Genomic DNA, 21,221 nt, shown 5'->3' on the forward strand with positions numbered 1-21,221 from the left:
GGACAGTTCTTGGCTTTTCTCATTTAAATTGTTCACATGCACTATGGACCGTGTAGCAAAAACCACTGATGGGGACATTAGCTTTTCCCCCACACAGCAACTTCGCTCTGGGGCAAATCCTGGAGCCTTTACTCAGGCAGAACTCCCATGGAATTCAGTGAGATGTGTGCCAGAGTGAGAACTAAGGACAGATCTCTGCCTCAGGATTGTAGGATCTATCCCTTTAAGAAGTGCATTACCATCACCAGAATTGCAATTTGCCTATTACAATGCTTTGTGCCAACATGGGGCTTCCATGCTACATGTGAATTTCACTGCATTTGAGCTCATGCTAGGCAGGACCCCTCTTTTTCCCAATTCCCTGGTTGCCAGCATAACCACAGCTAAACCCTAGGGGTTAGAGTCAAATTGCAAAACCACACTAAGGCAAATGGAATGTAACCTTTGACTTCATCTCCCTCCAGGCTGAGAAAACACACAGACTGCCCACCCCCCCCCAGTGTCTTGAATAGTTCATCTCCCCACAGCGCTCATCACCACCCAGAGAAGGGCTTTGCTTATTCCTACAGAAACGTCCCATTTCCCGCTTAAAACTGACAGCATCATGTGCTCAAATGACTTTCCCTCCACACCTGTACCAAATCACAGGCCGAGCTTCCTCTTCTCCGCATTCCAAAATAATTACCTGCTTGGTTGGTGCTTTGGACAATAAAGCCCACCTGTGTCCTATGGTGCGTGCATTAGCGGCTACTCTGTTTACTGCTGGAAAAGGAACAGATCCAGGGCATCAGCTGCAGAATACCTCATATCTTTATTCTACAGGAATTTTCCCCTAGGTTTAGGTTAGTGCTGGAGAAAAGATGCTGAAAAGAAGTCCCTGGAGACAGATTTTATTTAGCAATAGAAGAGGTACAACAGTATATGCTTCCCCCTCCCTGCCCTGCCTATGTCTCTTACACTTGACCCAGGCTTGGTCTACACTGCAGGGTTAGGCCTCTGTAAGCTGCCTCGTGTCAACCTCGCTGTGGAAGTCTCTTCACTGATGTAAGCGCCTCTGTACGCCAATTGAGTAACACCGCCTCCCTGAGCGGCGCAAAGTCACCGTTGCTGTAAGTAGGTCGATACAGTGTCAGTGCGGACGCTGATGCTTTACTCACATCGCCTGTTACTGGTTTTCAGGAGCCATCGCACACTGCCCCACACTGTCAATGCAATCAACACAAGTGCTCCTGGTAAGGACGTGCACCGCCACCATAAGGAGCTAAGTGCATGCACACACATGCAATGTAATAACTGCACTGATTGCACGCCAATGTAAATTAAGTCAACATAATTTTGTAGTGTAGACATGGCCCCAGGGTGGCTCCTCCCATTGGAATTGAAGGCAAGGGGGGGCTCTGCTGAACTTCCCTATCCCCACTCAGAGAATAGCATGGGGACTCCATTGGCACTCAGTCCTTGTTCAGGGCGGAAAAAATCTGTTGGCTCCAGAGAATAAAAGAATCAAGTGGAAACTGAGCAAGCACGCAGGATTTGGTCAAGGACCATGCTGAACTATTAAAAAAGACAAAGGAGGATGGTTTCGTTGCCCTGCCGGCACTGAAGAGCACAGTGGGCCAAGGGGAATTCGGTTTCACTTTATTGCCCATGTCTGAAGCTTATGACCATAAATTCACTTGTGTCTGTAAAGAACCACAGCTGCAAAGCAAAGCAAACATTCCATTCCGGGGAGCGGCCTCTGGCTTTGTAGGGATCATGCACTCAGAGGCAGAGTGAGTAGCTAGCTGATTCATTTACAGAGATGGCACTTAGTCATATGCCATTGCGTGCATGGCCCAATGCAACTCAAGAGAGAATTAGAGTAATCAGAGATAAGAAATTTTATTATAGGAAATATACACATAGCCTCCCCTCACACAGCCAATGAGGGTTCTCGCTGCCTCATCCACTTCACAGCTCAGCCAATCTGAAAATATCCCTTTTCTCCCTTGACTCTAAATCCTCTTTCCCTCTACTCTTATTTATTGAAGTTTGTCAAGCTTTGGGCAATGCACTTTGTATGGCAAATACTAGACAAATTAAGCTTCTCCTGTATATTACTGATCCCTGAAGTATATCTCCTAGGGCTTTGTCCATGCCAGTTTCAGATGATGGGGCTTTCACTCCCCTTTCCCTAGGGAAATGACTGTGTCTTGACCTCACAGTCAGGAAGCATTTGATGGGCTGGCACAAGAACTGTAAGAAAGAGGAGTTTGGCTTAAGTAGCAGTTTCCAAAGACAGTTGCCAAATTCTGAAGATTGGCCTGGAAGCAGGTGTAATGGATCTCTTGCCAGGCACACACACATCATTAGGTGCCTGTATACTTCCTGCGAGCATCTTTGCACTACCTATTACTAGTAAAAACAGGTTCATTTTTGCACAGATATCTGCATAGAGAGTTTGTGGCTGGGTCAGAACATCTGGACTACACCCCCTGAATACTAAGTCACACCCCAGCAAAGCCCTCACTGGCTCCTGTCATGGAAGGCTGAGCAGCAGCATGTCTGTGAGAGGGTCAGTTTTCATCCTGTCTGCCCAGTATTGGCTGCAGGTGTATTGAAATACCCCTGTGAAATTGGATCCTGAGAGTTGTGGCTATGACCCCACTACCTAACTTATGTTCATCTTGAACTAGCAGCAAATCAGAGTCACTAGATTGTAATGGCTGCTTACGGGGGTCAGTACAAATCACTTCCTGTCATTTGGGCTGGAAGAAAAATCTGTCACACTCAGAGAAGCTAATCAAAGGGTCAGAGAACGGGACATCGCACTTGTAACATTCACAGAGTGTCCAATGACACCAAACATTTTAAATGACAGATTCTCAGCTCACCTTCTCACCCCACATAGTAGCATGGGAGTCTCTCTTGCCCCACAGTGCCTTAAAAGCTGTAGGGTACTTTGTGCTCCCCATTCTATCACTCCCGAGCCTCAACACACAGCCTTCCTTATAGGGCTCAGGAATAGGAGTGTTTATAGATTTTGAGGACACATGGATGCACTTGGAGAATTTTACCTTTAGCTGCCTCAGGAAGTGAATGGGTTAGGACATGGGCCTAAGTAATCAATTTGAATAAATAGCCTTGTATGTCGGTACCTTCTAATTCAAAAGTTCCCAACTCACTGTATAGACAGTGCGCTAGAGTGTGAAGACTTGACTCAGACTTTATCTCAGGCCAAACTCTTATTGTCTCCGATGGGAGTTTAGAGTGAACAAGGGATGTGTAAAAATGGAGTAGGGCCATCAGGAGTTGGCCATAAAACATACAGTACCAGCTGCCTCTGGAGTGTAAGGAAGCAGCCAGCCAGCTCGCCCAGGGCACACCGCCCATCAGCAGGGAAAGAATAAATGTTTAGTTATGGAAACCAGGGCATATCCCTAATGACTCGCACAAAAAGTGCCAAAGGCCCTTGGAGCCTCTCCCCAAAGCAGGCAGAACTACAGCTCGTGCTAAAGACACAGATGCAGGTTCACTGCCTGGAACTCCATTTAGTTCCCTGAAGTGCACACAGGTTGAGTTCGCTCTTCCATGATTTGAACCTGTGGTTGCAGAGAGTTTCCAACAGAGGCTTAGAGCACTCAGGCTGCCTCCTTAGCAGTGCAGAGCTGTAACTATTGGGTGTAGAAGATAAGCAGCTAGCTTATGTAATGGAGGAAGGAAGGCCTTGCCTTGCTATGAAAACTAATGGTCATAATTCACTTACTACAGAGAATGAGGGATGAAACCTGAACTCACGTGAAAAATATTTGCAACATACAGGGGGAATTACCAACTCCAGTTTATAAAACTATTAACAGGTTCCCTGTTTCCATTGCCCCACACTGCAAGAAGTGGAAGAGAACACAATAGTAAAAAGCCACTGAATGATGGACCTGTGATAAAGAACTTGGATTGGATTGTACATGAACCAATCCAGTTAGCTTTTTTTTCAAATAAATATTTACCTAAAAGCATCAATAGAAACATTTACAACAAGCCAGTGAATTGGCAGCTATTGCCTTTGCTATGATGCTTCATCTCTTTATTTGTTGCCCTTATTCATTCCTCGTTTAAGACAGAGATATTAAACATGGAAAAGACACACCTGTTATTCCTGCTGTAAGCACAGAGGAGGGGAGGTGTCAGGTATTCAGTGGATATAAAAATTTTATTAAAGTTTATGTTTAAAATCAGATTTACACAAGTTAAGAGGGAAGGTACTGTACATCTGGGGTCGGGCTTGAGTTATGGGGGATTGCAAGTATCCGTTGCAAGGTTCACGAGGTACATACATATCAATTAACCAGCATAGATCCAGATTGGGGTGTGAGAGTTTTTAAAGCATCAGTGGATAAGTGGGCTAAGGTATGCCGCCCGTGGAATGTATGAAGAGTCCAAGTCAGTCTTGGTATTACAGTTGATCTTAGCCAAAAGCCAAAGAAAAAGAATGTAACTTGAACTAACCTTTGTTTTCTGGTGACTTTGCTAACTGACTCTCCTGTCTATCAGCTTTGATTCAGAACCTCTGATAGATTCCGTCTGACAAGTGATAAGTGACTGATGAACACATGATGAGACTCCAGGCCCAATCTGTAGTCTCCATGCTCTAAAAAAAATCTGCTTAGAAATACTATTACCATCTGGGAAATGACCATTCATGAGAGCCTCTCTGAACAAGATTTGTTCCTCGCTGTGACTTCATCCGGATCTGAACTTCCCCAAAGTTTAGATCTGAGATTTTGGTACAAAGAAACAGGTGTCAGCTACGAAATCTGACTCCCACCCCAAATTGACCCAAATTTTATGGGGCTTGAATCTGGCAGGTGAGCTTGGGCTCCCTCTCTAGTTTTAAAATAGGCCAACTTTTAGGTATAATCAGTTTGACATCTAAGAAAAAAAGAGCCTTGTATTATTAAAGTGCAAAGATAACATAGCTTTCCTGGAAGCAATGCAGTTAGTAAAGGCACCCATGCCCATGAAAATGGAGGGCCGGATTCTGACACTCTTATGCATGTTGATTAGTACCTTACTCAGCTAGGAGTCCCATTTATTTCAGTGACGACAGTTGCCCAGTAGGGCACTCTTTAATGTGAGTAAAAGTTGGCAGAATCCGGCCCTTAGAGATCATTCAATGCTGTGCTAACACATCAGTGTGTTATCATCCTGGCCATGCTCTCACTGTACCTTTAAATCCAAGTCTCTGAACAACATAGTTAAAAGCATGCCATTGTCCTGGATAGAGCTAGAGGCATAGGATGCAATGGCATTTAGTTCTAGGCAGCCTGGCTCCCTTGCTGCTGGTAGCACATCTGTTTGAAAGTCCAGAGGCTGCTGTTTGTTTTCAGGATATGACAATGAATCTAATGACATCAACTGGCCTGTGCTGCGTTCCTCGGGGAGGTCATCACAGGTGCAGACTGACTTTAGTAAGGGGGAGGATGATGATGGAGGAAGCCCATCCTCTGAGACAGAGTTTGTGTCAACGGTCAGTGAGGACAGCAATGGCAGCAACCCTGCCATCTGCCATCTGTAGTTTCCTTCTTCCTGCAGCAGAGATAGTGACTGCTGGGGCATGTGCAGCTTAGCTTCCTCACAGTCTGTCTGGAGCATCAGCTGCTGCGCTGGCCCCATGGAGAACACCGATCCTGTCATGTCAGTGTCACTGCTTTCCCATAATCCTCTCTCTACCAGCTTCGGTCTCTGCTCCTTGTAGTTTTCATCACAGTACCTTTCGCCTGGTGTCTTGGTTTTAAGTTTGCCACTGACAAACCTTTCAGGAGAAATACCCTGCAGCATCTGGTCTGGCATCCTGTTGATGCATCTTGGGCTTTCGATGCACACTCCATATGTCAAGGCCAGAGGTTTCTTGTTCAGCGTGCATGGTAGATTTTCCTGGGCTATTTGAGGCGCGTACGCTGAAGAAAAACCATCCACTAGGCTGACTGGCTGAATGATGGGCTGAAACGCCAACACACTGGCCTGTTGTTGATAGGTAGTTTTTTGCAAAGGGTATAAAGATGTCTGCTGCAGCAGACTAATTGGCATTAACTGCACATCTGGGGTGTACAGAGTAGTTTTGGATAAATCATTAATGGGGCTTATAATGTGCTCCACTGTTAGCATGAGGGGCTGGAAGGCTGAAATCCCTCTGAAGTCCTGTCGTGGTAGAAAGACAAATGTTAGTGAGTAGCAATGAAGCTGTGAGTTTTCAAAGTTTTTTATATTATTTGCAAAATCCCTTTGGGAAACTGTGCATAGGAGCTTGCAATCCACCATACTGGATCTGATCCACTGGCCCAGCTGATCTGGGATCCTGTGTCTTCCAGTGTTCCTTCAAAGGAAGGCAAACACCCCTCCTCGTGCACAGACCAATTGTGCAGTCCTCCATATGAGGGAACAAACTCCTTCTTGCCCTCTGCTGTATTTGGCTCACACCCTGCTGCATGGAAATGGATTGCTCTTAGCTTAGCATGCAGAGCTCCCAGTACTGTTAATGGCCATTTAAGTGGAGAGATAAACATGTAGGCCAAGGTTTTCAGAAGTGATTAGTGACTTTGGATGCCTCGATTTTTGGGTGCCCAACTTGACACACCTTAATGGGGGGCTGATTTTCAGAAAGTGCTGAGCATCCATCTTCTAAAAATCAAGTCCCTCTAAGTTATTGCCAGCTTGGCACCCAAGAATGGAGGCACCCAGAATCATTAGTCATTTTTGAAAACTTAGGCTATAAAGAATAATAAAAGTGTTGCTTTTGGGGTTCACAATTTTGAAACCTTCCAGCAGATCACCTCAAAGTCAGCCCTTCTCCAAGGAGAATAAACTCAGCTTCCTTAACCTTTCATAACAACTAGTCTTCAGACCTGCCATCACCTGTGTTGCCCTACTCTGAAACTCTCCATAACAATCTTTCCTGAGCTAGAATGTCCAGGCTGCATTGCCAAAGGAGTGTTACACATGCCTCACACAATTACCTCTTCTGTACAGTTATCTGCCACAACTAGTCATGCTGGAATTCTATTTTTGGTGGGATAAGTCTCGTAACTGGAATATTGGTATAGAGGGATGTATATTGTTTGGGAAGGGCAGGCAGGATAAAAAGGGAGGAGATACATCAAGAATATATGCACTTGTTCTGAGGTCCAGAAGGGGGTGAGAGACAAACCAGATGAAAATCTTTGGGTAAAGACAAAAGGGGTAAAACAATAGGGGTGATGTCATGGTAGGTGTCTACTCTAGACCACCAAATCAGGAAGAGGAGGTGGATGAGGCATTTCTAGGACAAATAACAAAACTATCTAAAACACAATACCTTGTAGTAATGTGCAACTTTAACTACCCAGACATCTGCTGGAAAAGTAATATGGCAAAACACAACATTTCTAAAATGGTCTTGGACTGTACATGGGAGAACTTTTTGTTTTGGAAAATGGAGGAAATAGCCAGAGGACAGCCACATTAGACTTGATTCTGACCAAGAGGGAGGAATTGGTAGAGCATCTGAAGGTGGAAGGCAATGTGGGTGAAAGCAATCATGAAATGGTAGATTTCATGACTCTAAGGAGTGGAGAGAGTGAGAGCAGCAGAACAAGGACAATGGCCTTCAACGCAAACTTTAAACAATATCTAAGGGAAAAAGGAGTTCAGGATAGCTTGCAGTTTCTCAAGGAGACAATATTAAAGGCACAACTACAAGGTATCCTAATGAAAAGAAAAGACAGGAAGACTAATAAGAGGCTAATATGGCTCCATCAGAAGCTCTTTAATGACCTGAAAACCAAAAAAGGAATCCTACAAAAAGTGGAAACATGGATGAATAGCTAAGGAGGAGTTACAAAAGAACAGCACAAGCATGTAGGGACAAAATCAGAACGGCTAAGGCACAAAATGAATTACAACCTAGCAATGGACATAAATAGCAATAAGAAGAGGTTCTTTAAATACATTAGGCACAAGAAAAAGATGAAGGGAAATGTAGGTCCTCTATTTAGTGGGGAAGGAGAGCTAATAACTGATGACATCAAGAAGGCTGAGGTGTTTAATACCTATTTTTCTTCATGCTTTACTATAAAATTAATGGTGCCCAGATAACTCAACACAATTAATACTAACAAGGCAAAAAGAACACAAGCCAAATTAGGTAAAGAATAGGTTAAAGAATATTTAGATAAGTTGGATGTGTTCACGTCAACAGGATCTAATTAAATTCATCCTTGAATATTTAAGGAATAAGTTGGAACAATCTTAGAACTGCTAGCAATTATCTTTGAGAACTTCTGGAGGATGGGTGAGGTCCCAGAGGAATGGAGAAGGACAAACAGAGTACCACTCTTTAAAAAAGGGAACCAAGAGGATTGGGGGAATTATAATGTTAACAATAGTGTTATAAGGAATAGCCAGAATGGATTTGTTAAGAACAAATCATGCCAAACCAGTCTAATTTCCTTCGTTGACAGGGTTACTGGCCTACTGGATGGGGGAAAGCAGTAGATGTAATATATCTTGATTTTAGTGAGGCTTTTGACACGGTCCCACATGACAGTCTGATAAGCAAATTAGGGAAATGCAGTGTAGATGAAATTACTATACAGTAGGTACACAACTAGTTGGAAGATGATACTCAAAAGGAGTTATCAATGGTGTATTGTCAAACTTGGACAGCGGAGAGGGTCAATCCGGGTCCATTACTGTTAAAATATTTTCATTAATAAATTGGATAATGGAGTGCAAAGTACCTCATTGAAGAAGGAAAAATCAAATGCACAATTACAAAATGGGGAATGGCTAGGTAGTGGTTCTGTTGAGAAGGATCTAGGGGTTCGAGGGGATCACAAATTCAATTACACAACAATATAATGCAGTTGCAATAAGGACTAATATTCTGGGGCGTATTAACAGGAATGTTATATGTAAGACACTGAAGGTAACCGTCCCATTCTACTCAGCACTGATGAGGCCTCAGCTGGAGTACTGTACCCACTTCTGCACACCACATTTTAGGAAAGATGTGGACAAACTGGAGAGAGTCCAGAGAAGAGCAGTAAAAATAATAAAAGGTTTAGAAAACCTGACCTATCAGGAAAGGTTAAAAAAAACCCTGAGATATTTGGTCTTGAGAAAAGAAGATAGAGGGGGGACCTGATAGTCTTAAAATATGTTAAGGTCTGTTATAGAGAGCATGGTGATCAACTGTTCTCCATGTCCACTGAAGGCAAGACGGAAGTAATGGGCTTAAATCTGCAGCAAAGGAGATTTAGGTCAGATATTAGGAAAAACTTTCTAACTCTAAGGGTAATTAAGCTCTGGAATAGGCTTCCAAGTGAGTTTGTGGACTCTGTCACTGAAGGGTTTGAAGAACAGGTTAGACAAACACCTGCCAAGGATGGTCTAGGTTTACGTGGTCTCTTCCAGCCCTACATTGCTATAATTCATGATCCTATTCAGATGGATTCACATTCGCCCATATTAAACATTTCCTGTAAAGATTTAAGGACACTTACCAAAGACTTGGGCCGTGCTGTGTGTTGCTTGATGTATTTATAGCTCACATAACATACCACAGCAAACAGCGATCCTGTAGCAAATGTAATTCCCCCAACACAGTAGAGGAGCCAGGTGGTGTCTGTTCAGTGGGGGGAGGGAAATGGAATTTAGCCTCACAGAATAGGGTTGGAAATAATGTACTGGATCATCTAATCCATCCTCCAGCATTCAGTTCTTAGGGCTTAACGGTGCCATTAAGCACAACTGTTTTCCACTATGCTCTTTATTGCTGCTTGAGATTATCACTTTTTTCCCCATTCCTAATGGACTGGTGAGAATAAATTGATCCCACTCCTTCTTATAACTCTGAGTGTAATTGCAAACTGTCTCTCCTAGGCAGCTCTCCCCATGGTTAGCTGTGTCTGATTGCACAAAGGCCTTGGGATAGTGGAAACTTAAAACAGAGGAATAACATGCTGCTGGACTGTGCTCCGTGATGCAGTGGTTCTCAAGCCTTTTCATGGAATGGACCCACCTCTTATTAGAGTGTCACATGGACACCTCCCCTCCCATGGACATCAGGTATCAATGGCCAGGGGACGCTAAGCCTCCCCTAATCCAGGCCGTGGCCCCACTCTGCCCCAAGACCCTGTCCTTGCTCCCCCTGTCCCCCAAAGCCAGTGAGGCTTCAACTCCAGTTGATGGACTGGAGCTTAGGGCTCGGGCCAGTGGCCAGGGGCTGGGGCAGCCAGGGGTGGTTTGGGCCAGCCAGCAGCCTTGGGCAGCTTGGGGGTCAGGCCAGAAAGCACGGCTGGGATGGGCTGGCCGGGCCTCCTCTGGCCGCGGGGAGAGGGGTAGGGAGAAGGGGGAGGAGTGCTCGGCGCTTCAGTGGGTGGAGGGGTGGGGCCAGTGCTAGCTTCCCTGAAGGGGGGCGGGGTTCACCCACCGCCCATGTCCCCTCCACATTTCCAACTACACAGGCCTCTAATTCAGACGTGCAGATTCAGCAGGCTCACCTGGTAACGTACTAACGCAAAACACATGAGGCTGGCTTCTTTTTTCTAAGTACTTGAGATATATTGTGACATTATATTCAGTGTCTGGGTTCAAGTCAGAAACTTCAAATTCTTTGTTGTTCTCATTCTTTTCCCACTGTTCAAACAAAAAACAAAACAAAACCAAAAAACCCCAAAGCAGAGATTTGTATTTTAAAGAGGTTAAATTATTTAATTACTTCAACTCCAATTGAAAAAAATCAACAAAACACTTGTATTAACCAATAAAATCCTCACCTGACTCTTACTAATAATCCCCAAGACTACCAAAACATCTGATTAATTTTTCACCATTAGGTTGTTTGCTTTTTGTATTTCACTTCCCTGACACAATGAAGATGGTACAGCTGGTTGGATAATTTTCACTGCAACATATTTCCATCACAAAATGATATTTTGACAAAACTAAATTTTTCCACAAAAATCACCTTGATGTTGCTGAAAGTTTGTTTAGGAAAACATCGAGGAAAAACTTTCAAAAGTGTCAAAAGAGCCAGTTTTCACATTTTTGGAACAAAGAGTTTTGATTTTTCATTTTTAAACAACTTCTCATTTTGAAACGTACATATCAAAAGAGAGCTAAAATTGAAACAAAACTTTTCAGCTGACCTGAAATGAATGTTTCATGAAAATTTTTGAAATTGTGGGGTTTTTGTCACTATTTAGAATGAAAAAAAGTTTCAAAACCTTGAATTTTTTCATGGGACAGATTGAAAATCCATTTTCCAACCAACCCTCCTAGATAGGTCATGTTCCGTTTGAGTCTGGTCAGTTTCTAGTCAGTTGTAGGATTGGGCTTCTCCGAATATCAAAGATACTGAAAATTCTCTTGTTCTTCAGAAATCCCATCTAGCTTGAATTCACTTTTATGCCTGCCCCGCCCCTGCATTTTATTCAGACAAAAAAGGCTGGGTTTTACGAAAGCCAACAGTTAGTGCGTCTGTGGAGGTGTTACCTCTTGATGTGTCTTTTGGCTGAATAGTTTCATGTGGTAATCGATGGTACCAAATCTGCTGTAGATGTCTTCCACAGTTAGCTGGGAGCCATCCTCATCTCTCAGAGGAGTGTAGGGGGGTTGGATGAAAAACTTTATGGATCTAACACTGGGAACGTATTTCACCTCTGGCTTTCCAATAGTAGCTAAGAAGATGGAGAGTGAGCAATGTCATTTAACTAAACAAAAGATGATAAATTACTACAGCATCTGTTTAGCGAGTATAATGATTGCTTCTGACATTGTACAGTGCCCTTCAGCCCAATATGCCCGACAGCCTAGAGTTATTTAACTTTTATGGAGCTTTATAAAATGTGGCATCAATCATTCCTTATCGCAGGCTGTGAAAGAGTCACTATGAACGATGAATTCTCAAATAAACTGAAGGACAAATGTCAAAAGAAATCGAACAAGATTATAGGTGGAGGCAAAGCGTTTGATCAGCTGTGAGTTAAAAGCGACTGCCTGTAGTGCATCAGGGTCACATAGCCTTAAAAATGAAACTGTAGAGAATGGCTGTGGGGTACAATAGTCCCACTTTGAGATGCACCCCAAAGAAAGGTGAATTTCTAATAGTTAGGGATATTACATGGCACTTTTATAGCACGTTTCATGCAAGGATGTCAAAGTGCTTTGGAAACACTGAGGCCTACACCTAAAACTTGGGTCGACCTAGCTACGCCACTTGGGGATGTGAAAAATTCACACCCCTGGAAGATATAGTTAAGCTGACCTAAACCCCAGTATAGACACACCTAGGCTGACGGAAGCACCACTGTGGAATTTAGATATACATATACCCTAAGTCTCACAATGTCCCTGTGAAGTAGACATGGCAAATATTACCCCCATTTTACAGAGAGGGTAAAATGAGGCAGAAAGAGGCTAAAGGACTTGTCCAAGACCACACTGTCAATCAGTGGCAGTCATGATTTGGAGGTGGGATTATGTTAATTATTCATAAGGCTGGCAGATTATCCTAACCTTCTACAGCTCCAATCTCACATCTTCCATGACTAGGTCTATGGCTGCTCACAGGCTCCCATCATACCCCTCTTAGTGTTCTGCTGGGTCTCGCTATCCCCTAATAGAGCCCACAAGTGCACTAAGCTGGGCAGTTGCTCCTTCAGAGATATCTGGCTTTCCAGAGTAGGTCAGCAGCCCTTCTCCACCTCCAACCCACTCTGGACACAAATGTCAGCCCAAAGCTCCCTAGTCAAACTCGTTCCTGTCCAGCATCACAATCTCTTTCAGAGGGGGAAACACCCACAAGCCCCTTTCCATAGTGGCCGTTGTCCTGCAACACTGAAGCCAATGGACATGTCATAGTAAACATCAAAGAGAACAGGACTGAGCCTATAGTAATCAGGTATGGTGTTAACAGACTCCAGCCATATCCCTTACTGTCTTCTCTGGGGTAGAATCTCTGTGAGCAGACCCAGTCGGAAGAGCAGCAGTTCTGGACTATGGCCCTCACTCGAGCATAGTAGGGCTCTCCGAAGTTTTCTGTCTCATGCGTAAGGTTACAGAAGGGCTGCGTGATATTCTGGCACTCGCTCTTCTGAAGCCAGTCTTCATCCCCATACCTAAGAGAAGATAAAGTGACTGCTCTCAGTCCGCCCTATCTAATTGCTAGAATATATTTTTACACAATCATAGACACACATGCGTGCACGCTCCCTAAATATTTGAGATCTGCAATATCAAAGTAATGACCAACACGAATGCCACTATTTTCTGCTTCTCAAGTGTTTTTCAGAGCAGGATCTCAGAGCATTTTATAAATATGAGTGAATTAAGCCTCAGAATGTTCTTGTGAAGTGTCATTTCACACACCCCCATTTTACAGATAGGGAAACTGAGGCACAGAGCAGGGAAGTGACTTACCCAAAATGAACAGTCAATCCTGTAATAGAACCCAGGCCTTATAGCTCCCAGACCCAAAGTGGTTTCTAGCCCTCTATAAATGACTCAGTATACAGATTTGGGACATACAATTAATGGGTTGTTTAAAGATTCTTTTCTTTCAGCCACTGATGAGAATTTATTTAGCGAGCAGGTAACTTTTTGTCCTATCTCTTCATGAAAAAGGGGCTTGTTTACATGAACAACAGATCAGCGTCAAAAAGGGGCTAGGAAGTACACACAACTCATTCACTGCAGCTGGCAAAGACCTTGAACAGATTAAAGGTGACATTTGCAGAATTGGGTGCCTAACGTTAGATACTTATATCCTTTATCTAGGCACCTAAAGAGGCCTGATTTCTAGAAGGGCTGAGCACCTACCTACCCAGCTGCCAGGCAATGGGTACCTCTGGGAACCCAGCTACTTTCTGTATTTAGGTTCCTAGATATGGATTTGGGCGCATATCGACACCCAACATGGAACATTTTGACCCTTACTAGAGGAAACTCCGCTTCAATTCTGAGATCATAAGGTAGGTATTTAAGGAGCATACGCCCTCTCTGCCTTTTCTGGAAGGGATTCAGGAATCCCTGTGTTTGCTGTGTTTGCCAGCTGGTAACCAGGACCCTAGAGGAGAATTTTCTTACACATGGAGCCTTCCATGCAGCAGCCAGTCTCACTGTGTGTGTGCCCATCCTGCTCAGGACCCCAGCTGATCTGGGATCCACATGGCCCATAGGCAGCAGCTGTGCCAGCTCCAGGTGACTGGGAATGGGCTGTTCTTATCTCTTCTGGAAGAGGCTCCTTGCATAGATTGTTTCTCCTCCTCTCAGGGGAACCATAAGGAGAATCTGATCCCAGACACCAGTGCTTAATTTGTAATGAAAGAGGTGCATGGGCTCAAGCAATTTTTTTTACTTTCATAACTGATGCAGCAAGATCAGAGGTGCCAGGGCTATGAACTGCCCAAGCTAGATGTGCTGGGGCTCAGCCCTGCCAAGCCATGGCACAAATTAAGCACTGCCAGAAACTCCCTGTAGCTTGGCAGCTAGAGCAGCTACCCAGCGGAGCACAGGGATTGGGGTCAGTCTCTGCCAAAGCCCCTCATGGCTTGTCCTGCAACCACTGGCTTGCCAGGCAGACTCGGGGTGTAGCCCTCGCAAAACAGCTGCAGGGCTTTGAGCCCAGGAGTTATTTTCTGTGTATGGGTGGTGACAATAGACAAAGGAACTGAGCACGATAGGGCATTCCAGCCCAGCCCAGTGGCACTTAGGAGGTTGTTTGTGGAGCAGCCTAAGTGGAAGGTAGCTGTATCAGGGGCCTCCCACCAGGGAGGATCCCCAACTTTTAATTTGCTCAAAGCAGGGTTTTCCTACCAGTGAGGGGAGGCTTCCTAGTGCCCTCCCAATGAAAGCTCATCATGTCTCACATTCCCTCCCTAGCCTCATGCAAACAGGCAGCTGTGCCCTCTCCTTATGGCTTTTTCATTAATTAGTTCAATTAACACACATCTGGGAGCTGAATGGTTAATGAGCTGGCTGCACTCTTTCATCTGCTCCTCCTGGCACCTGATTATGGAATCTGTCCATGTCTTGCTTGGAGAAAGTGATGCCTGTTGGTGAAAACATGGGGAGCGGGTGGGCTGAGAATCTGGATGCCTGGGTTCCATCCCCAGCTCTGCCACTGAATCATTGTGTGTAAATTCGCTGTTGAGTTTGCCAGCTGAGAACCCATCCAAAGCCCAATGAAATGAATGGAAAGACTCCCTCTGAATTCAGTGATCAAGCCCTGGGTGACCAGGACCCTACAGTGGACTTGTTCAATGGACGGGGGCTTCCAGCTTGTGGCTGCACTCACCCTGGGCCTGATACTGCAAGCTTTATGCAGAGCAACATTTACCCAGCTATAGTCCCACTGCAGCTCACATGAGTAAGTGCAGCTCAGGAAAAGAACAGGGTTGCATAGTTGGGTCCTTCCTGCATGTGTCTCGTGCACCACCACAGATGCAGCCTGGGACCTCATGGCCTGTAGGACCAGATGATCCACAAAGGAGCCTCCTTGTTTAGACTGCACTTTCCCTTGGGGCTCTTAGCTAACTCTGCTAATCCAACGTGATCACTGTCGCTGACTCACAGCAGGCTTGGGCAGGGATGGCCGGCTGGGGTTAGAGAGTGGCAGAACCGTGAGCTTTCCGAGAAGAAGACCTTCCAGCTGAGCCAGAGTGCGGTGGGATTGCAAGAAAATTCTAATGGCCAATTATCTGAAGTCCCCCTGGGTGCAACCTGGGAAATGTTATGTGGCCTGTTTCTAAACCAGCTCTCAACTGCCAATGACTGTATCAAGAAATAACCTCTCTCTCTCTCCCTCCCCACAGAGAGCAGACTGGGCTCTGCATAGCAGAAAATATGTGCCGCTTCAAACTGGCTGGAAAATGAACCAACAATAATAATAATGGAACTGAGTTTGTTTTTCCATTTTATTTTGTTTTTGCCAAAAGTTTTCCACCCATCTCTAGTTCTGGAACAATCATTTGAAGTTCTTCTATAGTCTTTCACATCTCTTTTAGCTCAAATCATTTTACCAAAGTACAAGCAGTATTAGTAGCTGTATTTCACAGATGGGGAAATTGAAGCACAGAACAGCCTAAGGTCCCACAGTAGGTCAGTAGCAGAGCAGGGATTAGAACCCCAACCGCCAGCCCAGGGTTCTTATCCACTGGGCTGGAGAGCTTTCAGTTTCTGTTTATTCCTTCTTAACTGACAGTCACTGTCCAGCTGAGGTTAACTCCAAGACCCTGGAGCTCAGTTCCAAACAGAGTCATTTCCATGGCAGTCAAAGAAGCAGCCACTGGCAGCTAAGTCTGCTTTCCTGCTCCAGCCCTTTTCTCCCTGAAATCCAGGAACTCAACACCCATTCAAGCAGGACCCCAAGGAGAAGGCAAAGCCCACATACCGTTTGTACTGGACTTCATACACTGTGCCCGGGGGAGTCTCTGCTTCGCTTTCCCACTTGAAGATGTTTTCAAAGTTTGTAGAAGAAAAGGCTGCATGTTTCAGAAGCGGTGACCTCTCTGCAATCGAACAGCCTAGAGGAACGAGGGAGCTAGCATTGAAAGGCACCTTCCAAGTCATAACACCAGGGTTTCCAGCTTTGCCACAACACTCAGCCAGCTGTGGGGGTGCTAGTTATCCCTATGGTAGTGATCAAGGACTATAGACTATGCCCATTACAGTCAGCTGGAGATGGGCTGAGGACCTGGTGTTTGGATATAGACTGAGCTTAGGTTGGAGCTGGGAATGAGGCCAGTTGCTGGAAACAGCCTGCAATTCTGCAACAGTGCACTTAGCACAACAAGCCATATGTGACTGGTCAGATCCTGAGCTGGACCCCCCAAGCATTCAGCACAGCTCATGGGGAGTAGCAAGGGGCAACAGTGCCTTTATGCCATCTCTGCATTCCTATCCAGGCCTCTGGCTTGTTCCCTGAAGGCTGCTCTGATTTACACCATCAGCTCTAAGGGTCATTCAGGCAGTCCTGAATCAGCCAGATATAAAGGGGTTCTGGCCACGCTCCCTTTCCCCTGGGCCATGCCCACCCTGGCCATGGGGAGGGTGAGTGGAGACTAAGCTCTTGGGGCAAGGACCATCTTTCTGTCACGTGTCTGTGCAGTGCCTAGCACAATAGGGCCCTGTTCCTTGGTTGGGGGGCCCCTAGAAGCTACTGCAATATATATAATAAGTGCCAGTATAGTGGCTTGACACCACCTGAGGATTCCCCTGATCTGGGTACCAAAGGCAGCTTGCCAAGAACAATCCATGCCTCCCTGCCTCTTCCCTGGGCAGTGAGGAGCATTACGCTAACATTTAGGGTGTCACTTCCTGGCTGACCTTGCTGAACCCTGAATGAGTGAGTGCAAAGAACCTCTCCTGCCGAGAGAAGTCGGGCTAGCTAGTTGGGTTGGATTCAGGATGATTGTACAGAGAGCAATACTCAGAGGAATTGCTGAAGGGCCTGGCAGTGGACTCTGGCCTGGGAGCGTCAGGGTGAAGACAATTCCCCAGCTATGTGGCATCTGACTTCACCAGGCTCGGCCCAGGAGCCTGGCTCTGGGAAGCAGGGAAATCACTTGATCTTTCTCTAGGTGCTCCAGAGAGCTAGCTCTGCCCCAGCAATCAGCCCAGCAAGACACTGATGTGAGCCATGGACCAGGACTCGGGCTTTGGGCTCCCTTCAGAGCACTCACTCACGTAAATACACAAGGCAAGGTTTTCCCACGACTTATTCGTGCTACCTGCTGGTCTGGAATGCAGCCGAGGGAACTGATCCAGGCTCTTGTGTTTAACATCTAACTCTCAAAGAGGCTGTATTTACACAGCAAGTCCTGGCTGTCCTCTGGAGCCAGTGACCTACATTTTCAGAAGTCACTAGGTGCAGCTGAAGCGACAAGGAAACGTATTGGCACCGTGCAATATGTAAACAGGGACTGGTCAGATTCTGCCCTGACGGACACCCCCATTCTGAGTGCGAGCTGTTCGAGGCGGAGCCGTGCCTGCCTCTGTTTGTGCAGGGCCCAGCACAGCTTCCCTCTGGGCACAGGGGCAGTGCACACGGATAGTAACGTGGGCACTGGTGGGGGTGGAAAGAGGGCAGGACGTGGCCCTAAGTATGCCCCAGGCTGAAAGGCCCTCTGTGGGTTCCTGAAGCCAGGTCTGAGGGCTGATCCTGTGGCCCCTGTGCTCACATAGCCAGCCTCGGAAAGATGCTGCCCCTGGCGCTGCTCAGCATAAAAGGGATGCCGCTGCCTTTTCTCTTGCCCTGCTGTCCCAGAGCGCCCCTGGGGTCAGCACGTGACTCTGAGTCTTCCTCTGCCCACGAGGCAGTTGGGGAAAATGCCATCTGCGTGCTACACACCCCCAGCCCGCTTGATCCCCACAGAAGTCCCTTTTGCTCAGATGTGTCCTGGAAGGGGCTCTGTAGGGCTTGGAGGAGCAGGAGGGGGGGCGGGGACAGGAGCCTGGCCGTGGTCTGTGGTACCAGAGAGCCTGCTGGATTCCTACACAGACACTGGAGCGAGTTAACCCAGCTGGGAGCAGCCATAGGTCCCACTGTCGCCTACTTAGCATTCCCAGGGAGACCCAGCCACTGGCAGGAGGGTGCCCCAACAGAACACAGGGGAGAAAAGGGTTTTCCAAGTGAATGGCTCCATCTGCCGCGGATTTGGAGGCACACTTCAAACAGATCTCAGGGATCCATGGTGCGGTGAGATCTGAACCCCTCACCCTGCCCCGTCCCGCATCCCTGTCCTGAGGATCCTGCTGCTGAAAGGGGTGATGCGGCCCCTTAATCATTAAGCTCAGCTCTTTGCCTGGTGTATTTACTGACGGTAACTGGCCTCAACTCTGGGGCTGCCTCTTGCAGAAACTCAGTCAATGATCTGATCCCTATGATCCCTCTATCTCCCTTCCCCCTCCGCTTTCCTATTGCCCCTTCCTCCATCCCCAGGGTGTGCTAATTTTGAGAGGGTCTGATCCAAAGCCCATTGAAGTCAGCGGGAGCCTTTCAGTGATTTCGACAGGCTTTGGATCGGGCCTAGGACAAGCCCCTAGTCCTTCCCTTGCTAGTCCATACAGCACCGTGCACTCCAGCAGCGCTACAAAAACAACTAAGACTAGAGCAATGCTGGCAGAGAGTTTAAAAACTAACCCGAGCAGAAGTGAACTTTCTAGGTCAGTGGTTCTCAACCAGGAGTCCAGGGCCCCATGTGGAGCTGCGAGCATGTTTCAGTGGGGCTGCCAAGCAGGGCTAGTGGGACCCACGGCTGAAAGCTGAAGCCCCATTGTCTGGGACTGAAGCCCAGGACCCTGAGTCCCACCACCCGGGGTTGAAGCTGATGCCTGGGCAATGTAACTTCACCAGAGCTCCTGTGGCATGGGGCCCTAGGCAATTGCCCTGCTTGCTATCCCCTAACATCAGCCCTGGCTTGTATATGCAGTTCTTGTGGCACAGATAGGCCGTGGAGTTTTTATAGCATATTGTTGGGGGCTTCAAAGAAAAAGGTTGAGAACCCCTGCTCTAGGTCTCATTTCAGGGCAGCCACGTAACAGCCACCTCCAGCTGGGGGAACCAGCCCCTGCACCAGTAAAACCATTGAAGGCCGTGGTTCTCCCGGTTGAAAGGAAATGAAAGCCAGTACTTACCCACCAGGGAACAGACAGCCCAAAAGATCAGAGACTCCTTCATGAATGACTCTGTGAGCTGGGACATGAAGATTGGGATGTTTCCCAAGCCCAGGTAAGTCACCTCTGAAGGGAAGTAATTTCCTGCCTTCGGGAATGTAAGCAACGCTGGCCAGGAACAGGCTGCAGAGCTACTGGCCTGCCTTCATTCCCGTTGGAGCACATGAAGCCGTGCGTGCGCAAGAGGGAATGGGAGGCCACACACGCAGTGTGTCGTACAAAGGTACACAAGGAGTGAAAAGTTCCCCGCTTTCTGAACTGAAGTCAAGTGCTGTTTTCTGATAAGGAACTGCCTGCCTGAAAGCCCTTGCTGGTACTTCCCATCCTGGCACTGGTTTTTCTGGTCTGGTGGCTTTACCTCTGTTATTTTAAAAGGCAAAACTGGTGTCAGTGCATATTTGTGGTTACGTAACCTCTGCAAACAAGGCAGCTAGTTTCATTGGAAACACCTTGTGGCTGCTTCCTTCACTCCAAAAACACCCACCTCACTTGTTAGTGAGCTCTATGCCTGTTGCATTTAATATGCATTAGAATCGACTGGCTGATTTGCAGCACTGCCCTCTATGGAATGGAATCTGAATTGATCAACTGTGTGTCATAGTCCCTACATCATTAGCTAGCTATGGAGATTTTCCTGTAGCTCAAGCAGTGGGCTTTTGGAGCCGGAGAAGCCAAGCAGTATCCCCTATTACAGCTGTGAAGTTCCAAGTGACCACTACAGCCAGCCCATGAACAAACATCCTACTGTAGATGTGGCTGTTTGTTACATAACGTTCCCCTCAAAAATAATGGGTTTGGCCCCCACAAAAAAAATCATGAGGTTTAATCTATATTCAGGGCTCTTGTTCTTTGCCTTCCAGTCTTTGAGCCTTTTGGGCACCTTCAGGTCACAATTTCAGGCTTTTCTCCACAACCACAAGGGACAAAGACTTCTTTTAAAAAGGCTGAACTTCTCACCTAATCCCGTGCCTCCAGGAGCTGGAGCTTTAAGAATAGACCAAGTATCATGAGACTTGCAATAAAGTCATACGAGTTGGCACCGCTTCTCACTCTCTGTTTTGCTTGGAAGAGTTCCCAGGCACAGCGATTTTGTGTGCATAGCCATGGAAAAGCCCCCACTCCCTGCAAGCTATCTGCTGCTGGACTCTAAAGTACAGTAACTTCCTAGCTATTGGACGGATTCTTGCCTGGATATTTCTGGGGTTTGTATTATCAATTGCTCAGTATCTTACTGTTCACAACAGAGTGAAATCCTGGGGCTCAAGTGTTGCCTAGGCCTATCCTGGCCTACTACATAAATCTGGATTTCACCTGAGGCAGAGCAAAACAGCCACCCTCCCTGGCATCTAGCTACTAACACCACCAGAGCTTTGGCCCAAGCAAATGGCTGATCAACGAGATCACCCTCAAAGCATTCCCTGAGTGTGTAACAGAGCTGCGCTATGAACAGGCAGGGGCCGACCTCTTGGCCCCATTCTGGGGTGGGAACTTGGTACTCTTTAAAGCCAATTTAAAAATCCAATAGACTT

General features: G+C 46.5%; 1 protein-coding gene across 1 annotated transcript; it reads right to left on the reverse strand.

Annotated features, from left to right (window-relative positions):
• Positions 1–4,170: 4,170 nt before the first annotated feature.
• Positions 4,171–20,008, reverse strand: IL22RA1 (interleukin 22 receptor subunit alpha 1). The gene is made up of 7 exons (XM_050932230.1): positions 19,654–20,008; positions 16,409–16,541; positions 12,955–13,136; positions 11,512–11,696; positions 10,518–10,653; positions 9,519–9,640; positions 4,171–6,177 (listed from the first exon to the last, which is right to left on the reverse strand). The coding sequence occupies exons 1-7, from the start codon at positions 19,718–19,720 to the stop codon at positions 5,197–5,199; spliced, it is 1,806 nt and encodes a 601-aa protein (XP_050788187.1). The 5' UTR covers positions 19,721–20,008; the 3' UTR covers positions 4,171–5,196.
• Between the last annotated feature and the right edge of the window lie 1,213 nt (positions 20,009–21,221).

The sequence above is a fragment of the Gopherus flavomarginatus genome, chromosome 22 (genome assembly GCF_025201925.1).
Source record: "Gopherus flavomarginatus isolate rGopFla2 chromosome 22, rGopFla2.mat.asm, whole genome shotgun sequence".
In the NCBI taxonomy this organism is placed as follows: Eukaryota; Metazoa; Chordata; order Testudines; family Testudinidae; genus Gopherus; species Gopherus flavomarginatus.